General features: G+C 39.4%; 1 protein-coding gene across 2 annotated transcripts; it reads right to left on the bottom strand.

The window, feature by feature from the left end:
* Window positions 1–970: 970 nt before the first annotated feature.
* On the bottom strand, window positions 971–20,292 carry PWP2 (PWP2 small subunit processome component). Of its 2 annotated transcripts, none has more exons than XM_068915625.1 (21): window positions 20,209–20,292; window positions 19,975–20,087; window positions 19,116–19,210; window positions 18,672–18,771; window positions 17,424–17,567; window positions 16,881–17,016; window positions 16,093–16,313; window positions 14,727–14,870; window positions 13,891–13,961; window positions 12,767–12,903; window positions 11,405–11,553; window positions 10,569–10,716; window positions 9,277–9,427; window positions 8,743–8,923; window positions 7,640–7,787; window positions 6,362–6,470; window positions 5,767–5,832; window positions 5,192–5,410; window positions 2,894–3,044; window positions 1,807–1,881; window positions 971–1,584 (listed from the first exon to the last, which is right to left on the bottom strand). In XM_068915625.1, the coding sequence occupies exons 1-21, from the start codon at window positions 20,224–20,226 to the stop codon at window positions 1,428–1,430; spliced, it is 2,733 nt and encodes a 910-aa protein (XP_068771726.1). In that variant the 5' UTR covers window positions 20,227–20,292; the 3' UTR covers window positions 971–1,427. The 2 variants fall into 2 exon arrangements, with proteins under 2 accessions (XP_068771726.1, XP_068771734.1); XM_068915633.1 differs by having other exon boundaries at window positions 19,036–19,210; window positions 20,209–20,276.
* Window positions 20,293–20,773: the final 481 nt, after the last annotated feature.

Raw genomic sequence — 20,773 nt, 5'->3', positions numbered from 1 at the left:
TCAAGGGACAAATACAAACTTAGGGACCAAGTTAGGCTGCCTCATAAAGAGCACAACTCCTATTTTACGTACAAAGCTAGTGCCATGACAGTCCCGGAACAAGTAACAGCCTGTCTGCTACGGGCCACAAAGCTAGGGAGATGAATCTTGTCTTAAAAAAAATAAAATAAAATAAAATAAAGCACAGATAGGTATATGAAAACAGTAAGATGGTTTACAAAGTAACAATTGTGTTAGTATGTCACATAACGTGATCATGCTTTGCACGCTGGCTTATGCGTGTCAGAGAAGGATCCCAAGATGGATTTTCTCTCGTTCTTTGTGTGCTCTTTTCCCTCTAGTCCCACTTCTCTTCTGTCTCTTCTGCTATTACAATGGCAGGGGAGGAGGCAGAGGGGCAAAGGACAACAAGCAAGTCCAAGTCTCAACCCAACACTGCAGACCATCTTCCACGAGCATCTCTCTCCAGCCCCACTACTTCTTCAGCCCTCCCCCCCCCTTTTTGTGTCTGACACCCTGAAAAACAGGCATGACCTGAAAACTCCTGGAGGTGGGGGGTGCCAACCACTGAAGATATTTTTAAACGTTTTACCCTAAGAAAAAAAAATGCTATGTTGTAGTTATTTTGAAGTAGCAAGTGCATCTTTATTTACCTATTAAACCCTACAAACTGACTGCATGTGTCTGCTGCATGTTTTGGACACTTTTTTCCTGCAGCAGTTTTCAATATCCCATCTCCCCTCTCTTCCAAGAGTTGAAAGAGACCAGAAAACAAATGCAGAAGAACAAAACACACTTTAAAAAAAATCACTGGGGGCTCAGTGTTAGTATTTGCAACATCTTCATTAACAAAGCCCTTTCAACATGTGGCTTGGAAGCACTCCAAGCATATCTTTTTCTTTTACTCAGGACCTCAATGTCATTATTACCCAATTCCCATGCCAATTCACAAAAGCAAAGAAACTACAACTTCCAGATTTCGATATTTTAATGAATAACATTTAAAAAACAAAACAAGAGCTTTCATGAGGGAAAGATGAACATCTGTAACACATTCCATCCCTTGCAGTTTAAGCTACATTATTGAACTGGCAATTTACAAACAGATACCTTTACCATAGTCTCTCAGATTATTAATTAAATCCCTGGGGAAGTTTTATAGCACAGTAACTTTGTTCCCATATTCATTGGTACAGGTATGTTATTTTTCCTAATTATTGGGACTTCATCAGACTTCACAGATCACACAAAGTATACCATGGATAGGCACTCTGCTTGTCCTAACCTTAACCAATTTCTGTAACTTGCACGTAACTCTGTCCATGCTGTTAAAGAGAGTGAAATTATGCCTCTATAAGGGCCACTCAGTCTCAGTGAATACCACTGCATAAAATTACTTTCTCTTTTCTTCCTCTCATGAAGAGTCACTACGAACTAAAATTCTCCTGACGAACATCTTGCATAATATAATCACTGTCAGAATCCACCTCGTCTTCATCCGCTGATGTGTCTGCCAGACGTTTCATGCCCCGCTGCTGCGAAATGGCCAATGCGTATTTAATATTGTAGATATTCCATTCACAGCTGTAAAAATAAAAAATAGGATTCCATTTTTCTCCTCAAATAATTCCACTTTTCTCCAAAAAAGAAAAAATAAAAATAACTTCATTTTTCTCCTAAAATAAAGGCACCTCTTCAAGGCAGCCATCTTCAAACCTCTAATACTATACCCTCTGCAGCCCCCAAATTACTCCACGCTTTATTAAAGGGTTATGGTTTAAACCTCTTGAATACGACGATACCTACAGTTTGGAAACATCTTCAAAATGACGTTGGATGCTTTTCTGAAGAAATTGGATCACAGGGAGCAGCTTCTCTGACCTTGAATGGAGAAAACGTACAATTTACAGTGTCATTTATAGTTACATGTGGAACCCTAGAATTTTTCTATATTCTCAAAATTTTAAAAAGCATACATGGCTAACTTTTAAATATGAACATTTTAAAATGATACCAAATAAACAAAAGCTCTTCACTTTTAATTGTACCAATTATTATAGCACATTATTGCCAGAAATAACATTCTTCCAATGTCAAACTTAGGCTCAAAGAACTGATTCTGCTTGCTGTAATGATGACAATTCCTTCCAAATACTATGCTACTCTCCAAACAAGGAAGAATTTCATTCAAACTCTTCACTTCTACTTAAACAGCAAAAAAGGAGATAATTTGTTCTGGTCATTTCAGTCATTCAAACATTAATATCAATGGCTGCAACAAGCAAAGGATTACACAAATGCACTGTTACTTTAATTTGAAGGACTCCCTCTCAGATGCTACTTGACCTCTCACTTACTGTCACACCCTAATTTTGCATTTTTGTTCCAAAAAGCCTATAAACTCCCTACTTGGGCTGAGCTGAATACAGTTCACAGGGCAAGACCATGTAATTCAAAATAACCAGGTAAGAAAACAGAGTACTAAGAAGTGAACAGTGCATGCTACAATCGCAAGGAAAATCTTAAATTGCAGTCCGTACCTGCACAAAGTCTTTCATTTCATTTATATTCAATATGCATAACTGTTTAAAAGCACAATTCCGTCACATCTTGCTAGCACCCTTGAAATCTTCATGCATTTACATGCTAGCAACCTATGCAAAGTTTTATCTGTAGCATCTGAAAATTGCCTTTGCAATTTATCTTCACAAATCCTACTAGGCATTCCAATTCTATTACACACACCTGTTAATACAGAAGTTGCATAATCAAGAGTTTTAATTGTTGTGTATGAGGATATCCAGAATCTCAGTAACTGTTAACAGAAACACCCAGGCTGACAGACATTTCAAAATGTCTGTCAGCATTTTGACTTCCACAAGAGCTCGCTCACCTTGTTTTCAGTTTCTGTCCATGTAGCATGAGCAATTTATGAGCCCAAATAAGATAGAACTCTAAATGACGAGATATCTCAAAGGCAGAGGCCAGGAACTCCAATACCTTCTCCACATACAGATCCGGGAGCGATGAGCAGATAACATCAACTGTGGAAAAAAGGGGGAAAAAACCCCATAGACATGAGTATTGAATTACTACGGAGTAACATGAAAGATAGCATTGGAAAGGATATGGAGAAGAGGAGAACATGTTCTTGGGAACTATTTGAAGTCTCATACTGTATGTCAGGGCACACTACCACAGCCCCTCAGAAAGCAAGTCGTTCCCTATCTGAACCTTCCAGTCACTACTATACTTAAAAGGAAGAGCTTAACAACTTTCCTCTTCTCCAAGACCTGCCATAACAATTTTCCTTCTAACAAAACATTCTACCCCACCACCTCCTCTTCAGAACTTTTACTTCCACCTTTTCCTTCTTGTTTGGAATAGCCAGACTTTACCAAAGTTGTGCTGCTTCTGACTTCACAGGAATTCTGCATTTAGTGGAACGAGTTAGGTGCAATAATCAGAAGCAATAAAGGACACTTGAAAAGGATGCCTGCCCACCGAAGAAGTATCTGAATGCTGTTAGCAACTGGGCAGCACAAAGGAGTATGACTTTGCAACCATTCCAAATAATCTCACATGTAAGTTTGATGATCTCGTTATCCATGATCCTCTCTACAAATAATCAACCTTTATTCTCTCCAGCCACCTCAACTGCTCTATCTCATGTCCAACAGTGAAAAACATCCTTCCTCTCTAAGCGGGAGCCACGCATTCGTTCTGCTACTGTTGACCACAAGGCCTGAAATTTTTATATCTCATCCTCTGCTCCTGGAGTTTTGGCTCCTGCCTTCATATCCGGTATTGTCTATATACATCTGTGGATTTTTGGTTAACTTCAGTAAAAAAAAAAAAAAAATAATTAAGTGTTGCTAGACAGAGGAAAATACTATTATGCCAACACATATATGCAAAAGATGATTTACTCTGACATACATAATTATTAGGCTTGCCACCTAGGGAATAAGGTAAGAAATCCTACAAAGTGATTGGCTTGGAATACATCCAATTTCAGACTAGAGCATGTTTTGACCAAATGGAATTTTTTATTTGTTACACATAAAACACTGGAAAGAAATAATCACTTTTCTCTGGGGTAACAACAGTGAGGTAAACCTCTAAGAAAATATGATTTAATGTTACTATGATGTTAATGACAGACTCCACCTACCTCCCTGAGCAACCTGTTGCAGGTGTTTGACCACCGCCAGCATGGAAATCTTTTAATATCTAATTAAAATATCCCAGGTCGCAACTCACATCTGTTGCCTCTTGTCCTGTCATTGCACACCTCCAAGAAGAGTCTGGTTCTGCCTTCTTTGTAACTTCCAATTAGGCACTTGAAGACAGTAAAAATATTCACCCTCGGCCTCCTCCTCTTAAGACTGAACGCACCAGCTCTCTCAGCCTCTCCTCAGCTGTCATGCACTCTGGACCCCTAACCAGTTCCAAGGTCCTCCACGGTATGCTCCAGCATATCAATGTCTTTCTTGTACTGGGGAGAGCAAAACTGGACACTGTTCCTGATGCGGTCTCACTGAATAGAGGGAACTAATCACTTCCCTCCAGCTGCTGACTAAAATTGTGACAGTATAGCCCAGCATGTGGTTGGCTGCCTTCACCATGCAGGCACACTGCTGACTCACATTAAGCTTGCCATTCACCTAATAGCAATATCTGGACATGATTGGATTCCATGTTCAAAAGCAGCTAGATAAACTAGAACAGTGAAATCAAACCAGGAGACAGTGCAAGACTTCTGTTAGTACGGTCAGCTACCTGTATGCACTACAAGAGTAAAGAGTGCATTGTGTGAACTATGCATGTAAGTTAAAACAGTGACTTCGGAAACTCATCCTATCTAAACAGTGCAAAGCAGGTTTAGTCTCTTTCCTCTAGCTTGATACCAACGGAGCTTTATCCTTATTAGTGATATCCTTGAGATTAAAAAAAGAGTAGGCCACACAGGAGCTGAACAGTTTGTGCCTGTAGTAGATCGATAAAACCGTCTCCTTCTTCTTAGTCTTCATCTACGTCATAACAAATAAAAAGACCGGAGTACTTAAATATCACTGTATGTTTTTTTTTTTTAAAGAGCTAAACCTCTGCCCTTCAGGCGTCAATTTATTTGGTTTGCATATCTCTGCTTACAATTAGTTCAGTCAAATTCCACAGAAGATGCACTTACCTTCAGTACTAGGTATAGCCTCTATGACCTCCTGAATTAACTTCTTTTCATTCAGCTTGAAGGCCATAATGATAGCCATAGTGTACTCCTTCTGATGCAGTGTTTTGTGTATATTGCTGGGTGTGACATCAATATCTAGCTCAAAAGGATCAAAAATTAGCCCAGAGTCCAATGAATAGATAAGAAGGCCTTCTGTGGTGGTGGCTGCCCAGCTTCGTCCTAAAAGAGAAATAACAGTACCTAAGAAAATAGCTGTCTTTTCGAGGATGGAAGCACAAGAGTAATGATAAACAGATGACACTCCATTGCTTGCACAACACGAGAAAGACGGAAAACCACACGTTAGTGATAGGCCTGACAGTAATGACAAAACTCTTGTGCAAAATACCGGCTGAAAGTGACGTACACTTGAATTTTCTAATTATCCACTCTGCAGGGAACCAGATACTAACCTAGGAGCACTCCACAACATCTGGAGAAATCATCTCCACGGTACTTCATTCTTACTCCTCCATTGCTCTACTCTTTTGTTGCATGTGGAAGGCAAAAATCCTACATTCATTGTCAGTACTCACCTGTAGGAGAGAATTGCAGGCAAGTCACTCGTATTTCCGGTTTGAAGTGTCGAGAACTCATGTCACCTGAAAGAGAAGTTTAGAAGCGAATTTAAATATCCACTGAATGTTCACAGTCCAGCTGTCAACTCTAACTATGCTATTATCATAACGTTGAAAAATAAGGGAGAATATGCCAAAAACTGGTGCATTGAAAGACACAGTAAGGGACGGTCCCTGTCCAAGAGATCTTACAGCTAAAATAAACTAAATGAAGTGGTGGGACTAGAATTTGCCCACTGTCATAGGAGAGATCAAAGGCAAAGCAAGGAAATGGAAAATGAATTCAGGTCTCCTGGGTCCCAGATTCAGTAGTCCATAGTACCCTCTGTTTTCTAGTGCTTCTTCTACACAAAAGGATCTATCCATACATGCACTTAGAAGTTTTGAAACAGATCACTGTGTCAACAGAACATTCAGTAATCGTAACTAGAAAACTGAGCTGGACAACTCAAACCTTTCATATTCAATACCTAGGTCAAAGGTTATGATTCACATAAAGCTAGGATCAAGAAAGCAAAGCCCAAAGTCAGCTACTTATCATAAGCAGACTTACCTCTCTTTACTCCAGGAAGAGGAATAGCAACACCATCTTCATCTCCAGCACCTTCATCAATCAGAGCCATGCTGCCAAATTCAGTCATTTTTCTTCGATCTAGGTACTCCTAGAAAAACATTCCATTCACTATACTGAATCTCCTTTCAAGTATCTGGATTAACTGAAAATTCTCTAAGATGTTCAGTAGTTACCTAGTGATTACTTCTTTAAACTTTCTTCCCAAAGCTTCTCCTAATTTGCGGAGAAGACTGAGGATTTCACAATAGCAGGCAGCAGTGCCCAACTACTGATTAGAATCAAGACTGCTCAACTCTTACGGCCTCAGAATAACGCAACTCAGTTCAGACTGTGGCTGCACATTATTATATTGTTGTTCGCCTAATACATCCACCACTTCCTCCTCTTTCCTCCCTTCAGCCTCCATAACTGCATTGTGCTAACAGAACACTTGTCTAGCCTGACAGCTATGCAAATGAAGTTTAGGACTCCCCCCCCCCCCCTTTTTTTTTTTTTTTTTTTTAATCCCCACCTCCACCTCAGGATTATTTTTTACCTGGCTCACTTCCATTATCTGCTACTCTTTTAAGCTGTATGTTGAACTATGCTAGCACTACAGAGGGCAGCACTGGAACGAAGGCTGCTTCACGTATCACTGCTGTCAAACAAACGTATTTAGAACAACCAAATACAGCCCAAAACGAACACGAGAGCACTAGAGTAATCATTATCCTTCACGGTAAGGAGATGGAAAAAAGTCTAATAAGACTTCTTAACTTCTGATGCCTTTCACCATTCACTTCACTTTTAAAGAAACTTAATAGTTTTGCATTTGGTGTTACTCAGGGACTCACTGAATTTGTAATTGTCAGTGATGCTCTCCCTGTGCCCACTCTAAAATCCAAAATCCTATGCTTCTTTGTTAACACAACCAACTGATACCCAGGGAAAGTTAGCTTAGTATAAAATATCAGCTATTTAAATTTTCGTATTATCTCATTAATTTTAAGTCAACTGCTAACCGACTTAAACAACGCTTAAGAGTTCCGCACGTTCAAGACAAGCACACTGCAGTATAGCAGACTTTGGTTAGCTGAATTTCAGGTGTTAATTTTATTTCCTGAGAAACACTTTTTCCTTACAGCTGTCTTGCCCAATATCAAGAAAGTGAACCCACACTTAAAAAAACATTCACAGATTCCACTTAAACAAGATGTAATACCAAAATCAAAGTCTTGAGGAAAAAAAACAACAAAACTGGCCCACACTGACACATACCTCCATTGCATCTAAAGAAAAGTTGCACGAGATTTCAAACTTTTTCATAAGAATCTGTTCCTTGACATTATATATACAGACAAATTTTGACAATCCACCTGCCAGAATAGATTGACCATCTGCCGAGTAACACAGTGTAGTAAAAGATCTAGGGGAAAAAATACAGTTAATTTCAATGCCACCTCTGAGCTCACGGATGCGAGTACAGTGTAAAAACATGGAATAATAATAATTCTATGGAAAAAAAATTGAGCTCTTCATTCATGTAATACGTACTTATCACACGAAATAGCTTTACCGTGACCAAGTACTACTGGTTCTTTACTATGAATCAAAAACACTTCAGAACTTCAAAAAGCTTTTCTCAAGTGCTTCCATACTTCTGATTCCAAGTGGCAGCTTAGTGAATGAGCTCTCAACTATATCTTATAGAAAATTAAGGATGGTCAGAAGAGCTGGAAGAAAAACGTCACAGCATGTTTTAAAGAGAAGGCAGATGAGCTCATCACTAAAAATTACATGTTTTTCGAGTGACGGTTTCCTTTTTTTTTATTTTGTTTTGAGGGAAAGTAGCATGGAAGAAAAAGAAGGATCTGGGGAAAGGAGAGGAATGAAATGCAAGATTTCCACCTTACAGGCTTTAGATAGCACATAACTGCTTGCCTTTTAAAATTGTTTCACATTCATATTAATGGGTAAGAAAACAGAGCATATTTACATTCCTAAAAGATAATCACTTTCTACACACTAGTTGTTATGTGCTAATAGTTACATAACAAGATATCCACCTAAAGTCCTATCACTTTTACCAAATGTACAACTTGATATGAGAAACTTCTTAGTACGCAGGCAACACAAGGCTGTAACTGATGAAAAGTAACAGATGCTCAGAACGATGCTGATCGGGGTTAAACACAGCAAAAGACAAAAAGGATCTCTTCAGATATCAAGTCATGCTTTTTTTTTTTTTTAAAAACTAACATCAAAATATTCAATCAGCACACGCACTTTGAAATCCTCGTGTAAAAAGCAAAAGGCAAGAAACAACTCAAAAGCATAAGCAAGTGTGGCATCCTTCTTTCACTGCTATCTAATCTACTTACTTTCCCTTGGCTGATTGTTTGGCTGTTATTTTATCAAGCTCCTTTCTTCCCATCTGAAGGTCATGTCTTCCCTCAATTGAGCCAGTTTGCACTGCGTTTTCATGATCCCAAAATGTTATCTGTCCATTCAAAGAAGCAACTGCAAGCTCTTTGCCATCAGGACGGAAAGCAACAACAAGAACTGCAGAGAATTTAATTGATGATTAAAAATGCAGTCAAATCTTTTTCTAAGAAAATACCTTACATTTTTGTAGCCTCTCTATCTCAACTACCAAAAGAATCTTTAGAGCAAGAAGTGCGACTTCACTTTTTCTCTGGGTCAAACACAATGTTTCGGTATTATAAAACTAGAGGTGGCCAAAAAAACGCAAGGATTTTTGTGCTATGAGCTCAGTACTGTTAAAAAAAAAAATCTCAACTTTTGGTTTACGAAGAAAAAGTAGGAGCAACAGGATATGTCAAATACAGACATCCTCCAAATATTTTTGATATTATTATTATTATATATTCAACACAGGATGAAACAAAGGTTACCATCTGAGTTCAATGTTAGAGTCTCCTTGGTTCTCCAACTGTCTAACATATCCCATAACTTGACAGTCTTATCCCAAGAGGCACTAGCTAGGACACATTTCATTGGGTTAAACGACAAACTGCTGATGGGGCCCTCGTGACCTGATAATACCTAACAAAGGAAAAAAGATAACATGGAATTAGGCAAAAGAAATCAAAATTCATATACTCTATATTGAACAAAAGCTAAATATAGCAATGAAACCATGCTTAACTTGCTATACCTGTAGACATTCAGAATGATACACACCACTGATGCTCAACTTTTTAGTTTCAGAACTCTATAAAAAAATTTCACTGGAAGTGCTACTATTGCAAAGGCATCTATAACCACTCTTACGCATGCACACGTGCACAGAAGATCTGATGGTAGCCTTTCTCATAAGTAACTGAAACCAATAATTGTCTTTTCCCCTGACAAAACACTTTGAAGACTAAGACTTAGGAACACGGCGGTTTTTTTCCTTATCAAAGCCACCAGAGGAACTGCTAAGAAGCAAGTCTTTGCTCTGGGAATTCAGGATGTCCTGCAGCTGAAAATAACCAAGAAAGCATACTAATAACAATTGTGAATAAAAGTAATACACAGATTTTTCAAACACTGAGCTCCTCCTCCTCTCCAAAATAAGTCACATAAAGGAACTAAACCCAACACTGGAGATCCACTCAAGTGCATGTGGAGATACTATTAAAGATCTGCATTCAACAGCTACACTCCAAATCAAATAAATAAATCACTTGTACTCATCTACTTTGCGATCATATGAACAACACCACTAAAGAGTTGACAATGACAAATGAGTTCGATTTGCTCAAGAGTACTGTGTCCCACCATTATTAAATCTACTCTCACCACAAAAAAACTATTCAAAAGCAAGCATTCCCCTACTCTGCTCCAGAAAGACTGTCCACAGGCTGTGCTGATCCTTAGGACTGCACCTAAAATTTCTTCATTACCTAAAGAAAATACAGAGAAAAGACAATCTCTGAACCACTAAGGAGCAGACTCTCTTGTCCCCTGAGACAGCACAGCAATGCTTGTGTTCATTCATCAGCTAGAAAGAGCTTGATAGTTTCCACACAATACATCAAAAAATGCTGGGAATAAAGTGGTTTAGCTCCAGTTCTTAAATAGAAACACAATAAACATTTAATATTGAATTAAAACCCTCCAACTAATCCCAAAGGTACTTAAAATCTTCATAATGTATGCTATGTTAACTTCAGGCACTCTAACAATTGTAGGTCCTTACATCCAACAGTCTCCCACTCTGCATTGACCAGATGAATATTTCAAAGGAATCCTGGGAACCAGCTGACACAATCTCACCACTGGAGTCCACAGCTAAACAAGAGAACTGAGTCGGTCGTGGAGAAGTAAAGGTGCGGAAATTGCGGTATCTGTTGTAAACGTGAAAATGTATTACAAAAGTATTTTAAGTAGATCTAAATAGATGTTTTAACAACGTATTCAAAAAAACCCCAAGCATTTTATTTTACTTGTAAAGTCTTTTAAAGCAACTACATGAATTTAAAATGTGAAATAGATCTTTTAATTAATATATAGAAAAACAGAAAAAGGTACATAGAAAAAAAATCTTTCACGTGAAGTTAGACGCAACTCCTCAACTGTGAGTCCAAGACTAAAAAAGGTATCAACTCTGCAGAAATGACAGCCAAAAATACTCAAACACAAAGGCTTTCTTCTATTACACATTACATATGTCCACTCTTTAGAGAACATGAGGTTTACACATCCAGTTCTGAACACATGTATTATAATAGCCCTACCACTACAACAAACTATGACCGACAGTCAATTAGACAGGTGCCTTTGCCAATTTCAGTTGTAGAGCCAGAGAACAATCTCACTGAATTTCCAGCTTCTCCGAGAAAAAATAAAAAAAACCTTCCAGAATTTTGTTCATAAGTATTATCTGCAGCGATAGGCTTCCTAACTACTACAGTAAAGCAGGACTCGCATTCATGCAACTTGATCTTGAAACCAACAATCAGCAGTTCACTGGACTTCGGGGGATGAAAGCAAAAGACTAAATTACACCCAAAACCCTTTTTTATAAAGAGTTACCTATGTAGATCAAAGGCTCGCACTGTTCCATCTAGGGAAGCACTCAAAATGACATAACCGCTGGAAGTAAAAGTTACAGCAGTTATGCTGCTGGTATGTTCTGTAAAAGTGACGAAGCAAAAGCTGCTGGAAGCGTTCCAGACTTTCACCTGCAAGAGAGACAGGAAAAGCCTTCTTAGAAGCTGCATCAGAAGCTTAGGAAGGAAAGAAGGATAAGGCAGTAGAGAACAGTAAAGAAAAGTTAGCTCTAAAACTCCACAATGGGTTTGTTCTTCTAAAATTCAAAAGCCAGTTTTTGTGTGTTGCTCTGAAACGGGACTTTCAATTCAGTCAGCAGGAATTTTGTGCAAGCAAGCAAGCCAGCCAGCCAAAAAGCCATACTTTATCATTAAACCCCTAAAGACACATATACAACATGAACATCTGACAGTCAAAAATTTTTTGAAACAAAGTTAATTTTCAAGGAAAATTATAGTACTATAGCACTTGCTGGGCATCTCAGGCTCCCATACTTTGGACTGTCCATGGCTAAGACACTCAAAGTCAAAACCAACTGTGAAGCCTTCCAGAAAGTTCAAAGGACAATATTATTTCAATCTTTTTCCAAAAAAAAAAAAAAAGGTTCAGAGTTTACCTATCTGCAATTTGAGAATTCTGAGTTTTGGCCAGTTTTAAATCTGAATGGCAAAAACTATGAGAGAGTGCATTTCCCCCCTCCCCCCCCCCCCCATCAAAACTGGAGGTCAAGAGATGCCATGTATTTGTTACAATTACATTGCAAGAGATCCCAGTATTACTCTACAACAAATCTTCTTTCAGAATAAAAACAGTAACTGTATGCCTAACCTACCACTTCAAGACAAGCCATCCATGACAAGCTAATTTTTCTGCTAAATAGCAAGCTTCTGCAATAGTATATTTCAGAAAAAAAATGCTAAGAAACTGAACTTTATTATAAAGAACTTAGTAAGAATTTCACACCAAAACCAACCACTAACAGCGCTGAATTTGGGTAACTGAACTTCATGCATCCTGATATATCACAGAACTACCACAAACAGGTAAATAAACACAGATGAATTGACATTTTTCTGTGCTTATGGTGACTAAATCTGCAATCACTAAAGAATTATCTGCTAAAAAGCATAAGTGATGCAATCTGCAGAGGATATCAATAGTAAGTTAAAATACATATGCTGTAGAGAGAAAAAAAGAATCAAAAAAATTAAGAAAAATGAGAACAAAATTAATACAAATTCATATCAGTTACTGCAACAGCTCTCTACGTAGAACGGGAATTCAAGCCGTTTTCTATGTTTTTAAGGACTTAAGCTCATGTTTTAATAATATTGTCTCACTTACCTTCCCATCTTCCCCTCCAGTTACTATGTACTGTCCGTCTGGAGAATATGCTAACGAGACCATGCTGTTGAAATGGCCCTGCTGCTTCAACACATAAGACTCACTTTGCCACTCCCATACCAGGAGCTGACCCAGACCTGTAAACACAAAAGACGAATTAGCCAAAATTATGAAACCACTGATGGGACCGAGCAAATATAAGCCACAAAACACTTACTTGCACACAACACAAAAAAGGTTGATGCAGTCACGCTGCGCTATGCAACCTAATCAAACCTAACACAAATCATTTTCTTTTAAAGTTCAACTTAACGTTTTCCTCAACAACCAGGAGTTGTCACTTGACTTAACATCCTCAATTCTACAAGAGCAGTGCTATCAACTCATTTTGCTAGCAAACAGACACTGATAAACGGTCAAAACTAGAAATGTGCCAAAAATATAAAGCTTGATTTTCAGACTATTTTTAATCTAAAATATTTAATGCAAACCAAAATTGATCTGACCGATCCGACTGTCAACTGGCCTCACCAACTGGTCACTACACTGAATACCCAAGACAACCCTCAGGCTCTCCCATTCTTCATTTCTCAAGCTCAAGAGGTATTAAAAATTAAGAATCTACCATCTCCTTTATTTTTTTTCCTTTAACACACGAGCTGGAAAAAGAAACAGGACTGCTTATAAAAGCACAGTCTTGGTTGCAACGCAAACCATTACAGGCAGGGCTGGAATAGAAATGCTGGCTTTGTAAAATGCCACATACAAGAAGCAGCAACCAGGGAAGAGAAACTGTGCCCGGAATGAGAGCATATTATAAACTACACTAAGTTATACTCCAAGGATATGAGCTTTATTCTAATATTCATATATGGTCTCAGAGTAATCATTTCCTTTTTCTTTTATTCCTTGTCAACAAAGTATTTCCCTGGATCACATGACTTCTGCGAGGGAAAATTCATTAGGGATATATGCTTTACTGTATTCAGATACTACAGAGATGAGATCTAAAGTATTAACAAAACATTAATATTTGGAATCAAGGCGGGCGAGATGAACTCGGGCTTTCATACCGGCAGCATTTCTATTTTTTTCCATGAATACAGACCAACCAATTTACAAACCTGAACATCCAAAGGCAATCCAGTCACCAGTACAGTTAATAGAAATAGAAGCTATCCGTTGATCTGAAATACTGGAAGTAAAAGAATCACTCAATAAATACACTTGCATTTTCAAACTCTGCATAATAAGTTTTGAGAAACTAGAGTTGATTTCCTCTGTTCAAGCAAGATCTTTGATTACTTTACTGACTTTCTCTATCTCTGTAAAATCAAAAGCAGCAAACAATTCTATCCTTTCTCATACTCAAGGACATCAAAAAAAAAAGATACTATCTTGTTTGGAAGGAAGAAAGTGTATCTCAATCCCAGATAAAGAAATACTTGCCAGTACAAATTAAAACTCCTCACATTCCAGAAAAATCTATTTTTTCATAAAGGGAAATTATGCATTCTTTAGCTAGCTTCATACAGGGATAGGAAAAAAAGTGTCATTTTTCAACTTGGAGGCAATTTGCAGATAATTTCACATATAAACAATTTTTTTCACTATTATTTTTATTTGCTATACAGAAACTGACATCAGACAGTGAAGCGTCTAAAGCTTTAAGGAAATTTGTGGCCAACAATTAATCAGGAGTTTCTATTCGGTCCTTGCTTTTCTGTAATAAGCTATGGAACGCAGTTGGTATGGCATTTATTACATAAGTCTTTCAATTATTATTGCTTTTCTTGAACTACAACATTTCTGCATTTCCAGAAATGCAATTACGATACTAAACAGATGCTCACGTTAAAGATTTTTGTACTCTGATATTCATCCTTCACTGGTAAACATCATGTGTTCTCACACTCCCCTCACCCCCTCACAAACACACACACACAAACCATCACCTCACCTCAAGGAATGGATCAGATTGAAATCTGGAAGCTCGTGGAGGTGGAAGATTCCAGAGGCAAAACCAGTGACTAAAAGGTGTGTTTTCTTGTGATAAGCTGCAGATGTCAGGTTATTAAAATCACCCTCTTTATTAAAAAAATACCTGTGCATCAAAAAAATAGAAAGCAAGCAGTGAACTAAATGTGAAAGAAAAGTATGCTGTTGTAGTTGCATTTCAATACAGGGCAAATATTCTGGAAGTGTCCTACAATAAAGCTAAAGAGCAGTAGTTCTGGGAATCGCTGAATGAATTTTACGTTGCTAGAGAAAAACTAATTATTTTCTTTTCCCTTCCCTGAATGCTTACAATGGCTACAGTAAATTAATCTAATCTATCAGAAGTGACACCTGACGACTTGCAGTGAAAGGCACTTAAGGTTAACCACACAGGAACTACACTGTGGATCTCCTTTTTGTCATCTAATGCCAACATCTGTGGCTTTAAAATTCAGTGGTTATCCTTGCATATTTAAGCTCTCCTGCAGATTAAGTAATTGAAGAACTAGAGTCATAAACACTGTGGTGAACGCCTGGTGGTGAAGTTCTTCCTCGTTTTCTTCGTATCTGTAGCTTTTAGTGGAATTAAACAGATAAGCATCACATGATGGTCAAACAAAAGAGCATCTGAGCATTGTACAGCTGTTATATACTCCAAAATTGCTTTACTCTCTGAAAGGAATGTTCAAAAAGGCTCATTCCAGCCGGGGCAGGGTACTTTCTTTCGGCTTTCTTTACAGTCAACAGAGAGAGACTGAGGACAGAAGCCTGCGAAAGCATCCCATCTCCCCTTCACTCCGCTAACTAAAGAGACAATGAAGGCTAGCCTTCTTCAAGCAAGGCAAAATGTTGTGACTACCTTAACAGGCTCAGTCATTCTCTCTAAGATATGTATCTCCTGATGTGAACAGCTAGAGAGGCCCTTCAGAAAGGCACCTTTAAGTATGACAGGAACAGGCTGATTACATATCTTTAACAAATGCTGCTGTCACCTCTTGAAGTTAACCCATCGCTTTGTGCGAAAACTCACAGCCTCCAGGCTTAGCTAGAAGATACACTAAAACATACACCCTAAGTCAGTATTTCCTGTATGATTAAAAGGTAACACTTGAGTTGTTATTCTGAAGCTGAAGGTTATTGCCCTTCATATACTCCAGGTAAGACAAACAGCTCCTTCTACTGAAACCATCTATAATGAGATTTATAGTGAATTACTAAAACCTGAGTCATGTTTTATACCACTTCAACAGAGGGACAGAGGATGAAAAAAGCCCAATATAATAAATCTCCATAATAATTTTGTCTTTCGAAAAATGTAAATCACTTACTTTGCGACACGAGAATATTTAACTTTATCTCTAGTCTCTTGCTCGTTTGGATTGGCTTTCCCACGAATTTCTTCACCCAGAGGTTCTTCAGTAAACTCTTCATCTTCTTTTGCTTTACTCTTTTCCTTAGTTTCATCTTTAGGGAGCATGGGCTTCAGACCATCCAGCTCTGTATCACACTGCCACACACACAGTGCCCCATCCTGGCTAATTGTGTACAGCTAGAATATAAACACATAAACCTACTACGAACACGCAATATCTACACGTCATAATCTGCTACCCTGCTATAATAAAAATAGAACTGTAGAAGGGGCAGCCAGTCTGCATTCTGTCACTGGGATGACGTTTTACTTAGTGCTCTAGCATCGCAGACACTTTGATTTGGAAAATGAACTCATTTGTCCTGGATTTATTCTCCTCTGCCTTCAGTGAATTCCGAAAAGACAGAAGGCAATTTGGTAGCCAGCTTCTGAATTACAGCTAACTATTTTTTTTGTTTATTTAAAATGATAACTTTTTCTCTGGAGTAATTTTCAATAACTCACTCTCCTCTTCCTTTAACGTTTACTTCTTTGAATGTTCACGTAAAAGTAGTCCTTGAAACTAAATCTGTAGACTCCTGATCAAAGCAGATGAGTCAAGAGATATTACCTAAGTTTCTTCTAATTTCTGGGATATTATCAAAATAGTAACCCGGAATGCAGCATCCTTGTCTACAGATAAATGACACAGCTACAACTACTTTAACATTAAAATTTAAGAACTTGGTGTGATTATGTACATACATCTAAACTGTGCTCTTCAAAAAAACACGCTACTATTGTATCCTTATGCCCTCCAAGCGAGTAATAGATCAAGTTTGCCCATCGCTCTGCTCCGAACACCCACGTTGACATGTCCTTGCTCCCTATAGCAAAACATCTGCAAAACAAAAGACACTTTTGATTAGAGCGCTGGTTTGCAAGACTTTTCACTGAGCAGAGAACATTCTAAACGCAAAGACACCAGTCATCCGCTTACACAGCAATTCTACACCCAACAGAGTTCTAAAGCTGGCAATTCTAGCAGAGGTATATTAGATTAATTACGTTCAGAGGGTCAACCATGTTCACCCTTAACTGGGCGTTTTCAAGGAAGAACGTATATTTTTATCCTTTCTAGTCTGTCTGATCATATTTTTTAATTCAAGAGACAATGAGAAATGGAAACGTCAAAACGGATTTTTACAGGTAGTACAACACCTTAGAACAAAGAAAATGGACTAAAACATGCATACAACAATATTAACAACAGGAAACAGTAGGTAGTGCTTTAGTTTAACAACTTACTTGGAATCATCGGTCCAGTCAATACATGTTGTTTCATCATATGGACCGTAGTAAGTTTTGTCCAGAACAAATGCATTAAATTCTCTTTTTCTCCCAGGAGCATGGTACATAAGAGCAACGTTGTCTTTTGTAATCACAAATTTCCTATCACATGGGGGGAGAGGGGGAAACAGAATTGCACACAAATCTGTTAAAACAATTGTTCAGTACGCACTGCAGTAAAATGAAACAAAGCTATATGAAAAAGGGTTTTGTGTTAAGGGATAACAACAGCTTTCTTTAGAAAACCTTTCTTTAGAATTAAAGAATAGCTTTCTTTAGAATTAAAAAACCTAAATTATTTACCGGCTGATATTATCCCTCAATTTCATGAATACAGATACAGTTCATGTATTACACTGCAACAGAAAACTAAGTAAAATGATTTAGGTCAAATAACAAAATGTTTATAAAGGAATTCTTATAATAGAAGGAAATATTTAAGCATCTAAAATGAGATATTCTGTTTCATCACGTGTCTTAATCTCCATATATTAGCCACTTTCACTGACACAAAGCATCTGCATCCCTATTACCCAAATCCTCTAATCTGGCCCTATTACCAATATAATTCTCTAACAATATAGTACTTTTTATTTTCAACGTTTAAGCAAAAACTGATCCTGTGGTTTCACAATCATCTTAAGTCAATCACATTGAGGGCTGGTGCCAAAACGAGCACTCTGCACTTTTTTCTCTCACCACTCTGTCACATCTAACATTTATGCTGCCACACTTTGCTCAGTGACCGTGCAGCCACGACACAAGGAACATGAAAGGCCCTCCGTTTACAAAAGGACGTCCCTTTCAGGGGCACGACTTCACACTAACCCAAGTCAGCAGTGAACTGCACCGCCGTGAGTGCCTTCACACAACATTGCACCACTGACTGCTCCAAAGCGGGCTCTTACACCTTCCCCAAACATGGAAGAATGGTCAGGAGATACAGTAAAGCTTCTAAGCGTTCCTCTGTAGAGAGCACCTGTGAAAGGCAAGTTTCTAGCCAGGGTCTACTTCCCAAGCTTCACTACTCCTCTCCTCTTCCCCTCTAAGCTTCCACAGAAATATTGGCCCTGGCTCAGCTTGAAAACTCATCTATATGAATTAACAAATATCATTCCCTAATTAGTCAGACTCTTTTAATTAATTACAACTAGTTTATGAGGTGACTTCTCTTGGTTTGTTCTAAAACACGTGCATGTCACTTACTTGCCATCAGGGGAAAAGCAGACACTGTGCACTGGCTTGTGAAAATGGAAGTGATGTATTACAGATTTACCGATTAAACTGACAAGCAAGGCAGCTCCCTCTGTAAGGGTAGAAAAGAAAAGATTATGGAAATTATTCCGTTCCCAAAGAAATGAGAACCCTAGCAAGTTTACCTTTTAATTTCTGAAAAGAGAAAGTGCTTTCTCAGAAACTTTTCAAGACAGCGTGCTCAACACTTAGAAGAAAAATACAATCAGAATTCTGAGTTACATTTTAAAAAAATAGGTTCTGTAAATAAAGACACTTTTCTCAGATTCTAACGCAATTTTTAAAACAGAGTGTTTTTTCATTTAAGGCTGAGTACCTAGCAATACAGGCTTTCCTCTTCAGAGCATATTTTTATTTCACGCTGTTGGAAAGCAAATACCTCCTTTATGCAAATACCTTCATCAATTAGTATGGCAAGACTTCCATCTGGAGAGAGCCCCACACACACGATGTTGTGCCGTGTAGCCAATGGGAACGTTTCACACTTATTACTGCAAGAAAGAGACAGATAAAGAATAAATTGGGTACACAATAAAGAATAAATTGGGTAAATTGGATACAGTTTCATCTCTACCACAGGGCCACTGAATCAACTTAGATGTACGACCTCCAACACTATATCAAAGTACTCAAACGTCACAACCCTGTAAACACCAAACACGCAACAGAGAGACCCCTAACCACGATTCCGGCAGAACAAGCGTCAGTCACAACACTAGCCTATAAGAAAAGGCAGATAACAGATCTAGGCTTTCCCGTTTAGGAGACAAAGCTAAAAGAACACAAGGAAACTGTGCCACCAAATGAAACAGAAGCCGGTTTTCCCTCGCGTTTGCAAAATACTGCTTCACGTACTTACGCTACCCTTCCCTCAGGACAGAAAAACCTGCGCCCCGCAACAGCTCTTGACAGCTGCTCTGCCAGGCGACCTCCAGCCTTTAACACTAAGCCTGAGACCTTTCAGGACACTCTGGGAAGACGAAAGATTCTGGAAAACGCCAGCCCTTCCCAGCTGCACCTCCACACCGCGCAGTACCGAGAAAAACAAGGCCCAGCTTTTCATTTAGGCCCGCGGGATCCGAGGGCGCAGGGAGCACTTCTGTCCTGTCCCGTCCCGCCCCGCCGCCGCCGCCCCTTGTAGCGCCGGCTGCCTCAGGGCCGCCCCTCGGGCCGGGCCCCCACAGCCGCGGGTGGGGCGCAGCCCGCCCAGCGCGCCCGCGCGGGGCAGGAGATCGGGCCGTTGGGGCTCACTGACTTCTTGAGGTCGAAAACGGAGATCCTGTTCCCGACGGGGCTGACGAGGGCGCTGCCGTCGCGGGTGAAGTTGAGGTTCCCGCGGCGGTAGACGGTGCCCAGCAGGCCGGAGAACTGCGCAGGGCAGGGAGGAGGAAAAAAAAGAGAGGGGAACGGTTAAAGACGGGACCGGGGGGGGGGGGGCAAGGCGAAGAGGCCCGCAAGCCCAGGCGGGCGGCGGCCGCGCGACCCTCACCCGGTAGGCGAACTTCATGGCTGCCGCCCCACGTGAGCGGCGCGCGTGCACCCGCCGCGCCGCGCCGCGCCCCTTCCGCCGCAGCAGGAGGCGAGGGGGCGGGAGCGCGCATGCGCCGGCGGCCGCCGTGAGGGCGCCCGGCGCCGGGCCGGTGCTTTTCCTCAAGAGCCGGTTTTGGCTCGAGCAGGAGGAAACATAAATCACCTCTTCAAACACCAGAGGAAGGGGAGAAAGGGCACCAGAGAAGTGGGGTTTCTTTTTAAAACGTGTATATTTAGAACTGTAACGCTTACAATTTCATTAAACAATCTTAATACAACGCGTGTCATCTAACAGTATGTTACAGAACAATGTGAAAAATGATTTGATAGTAAACCATGAAAATGGAATTAATTATAGTACCTGCAGTGTCAAAGTCACTAACTTGTTACCTTTTCCAGTCAAAGAATCACAGCAGTCATTCACACTACATGATGCTTTGGGTTTTATCCAGGATAAAACAATATGATTTCCACAGAGAAAGGGCTTTCCTTCACAGAAAGAAGATGCATATACAATAACGTTT

This window comes from Struthio camelus, chromosome 1, assembly GCF_040807025.1.
Source record: "Struthio camelus isolate bStrCam1 chromosome 1, bStrCam1.hap1, whole genome shotgun sequence".
NCBI lineage: Eukaryota > Metazoa > Chordata > Aves > Struthioniformes > Struthionidae > Struthio > Struthio camelus.
The sequence above is the reverse complement of the archived record's forward strand: the minus strand, read 5'-3'. Positions and strand labels throughout refer to the sequence as shown.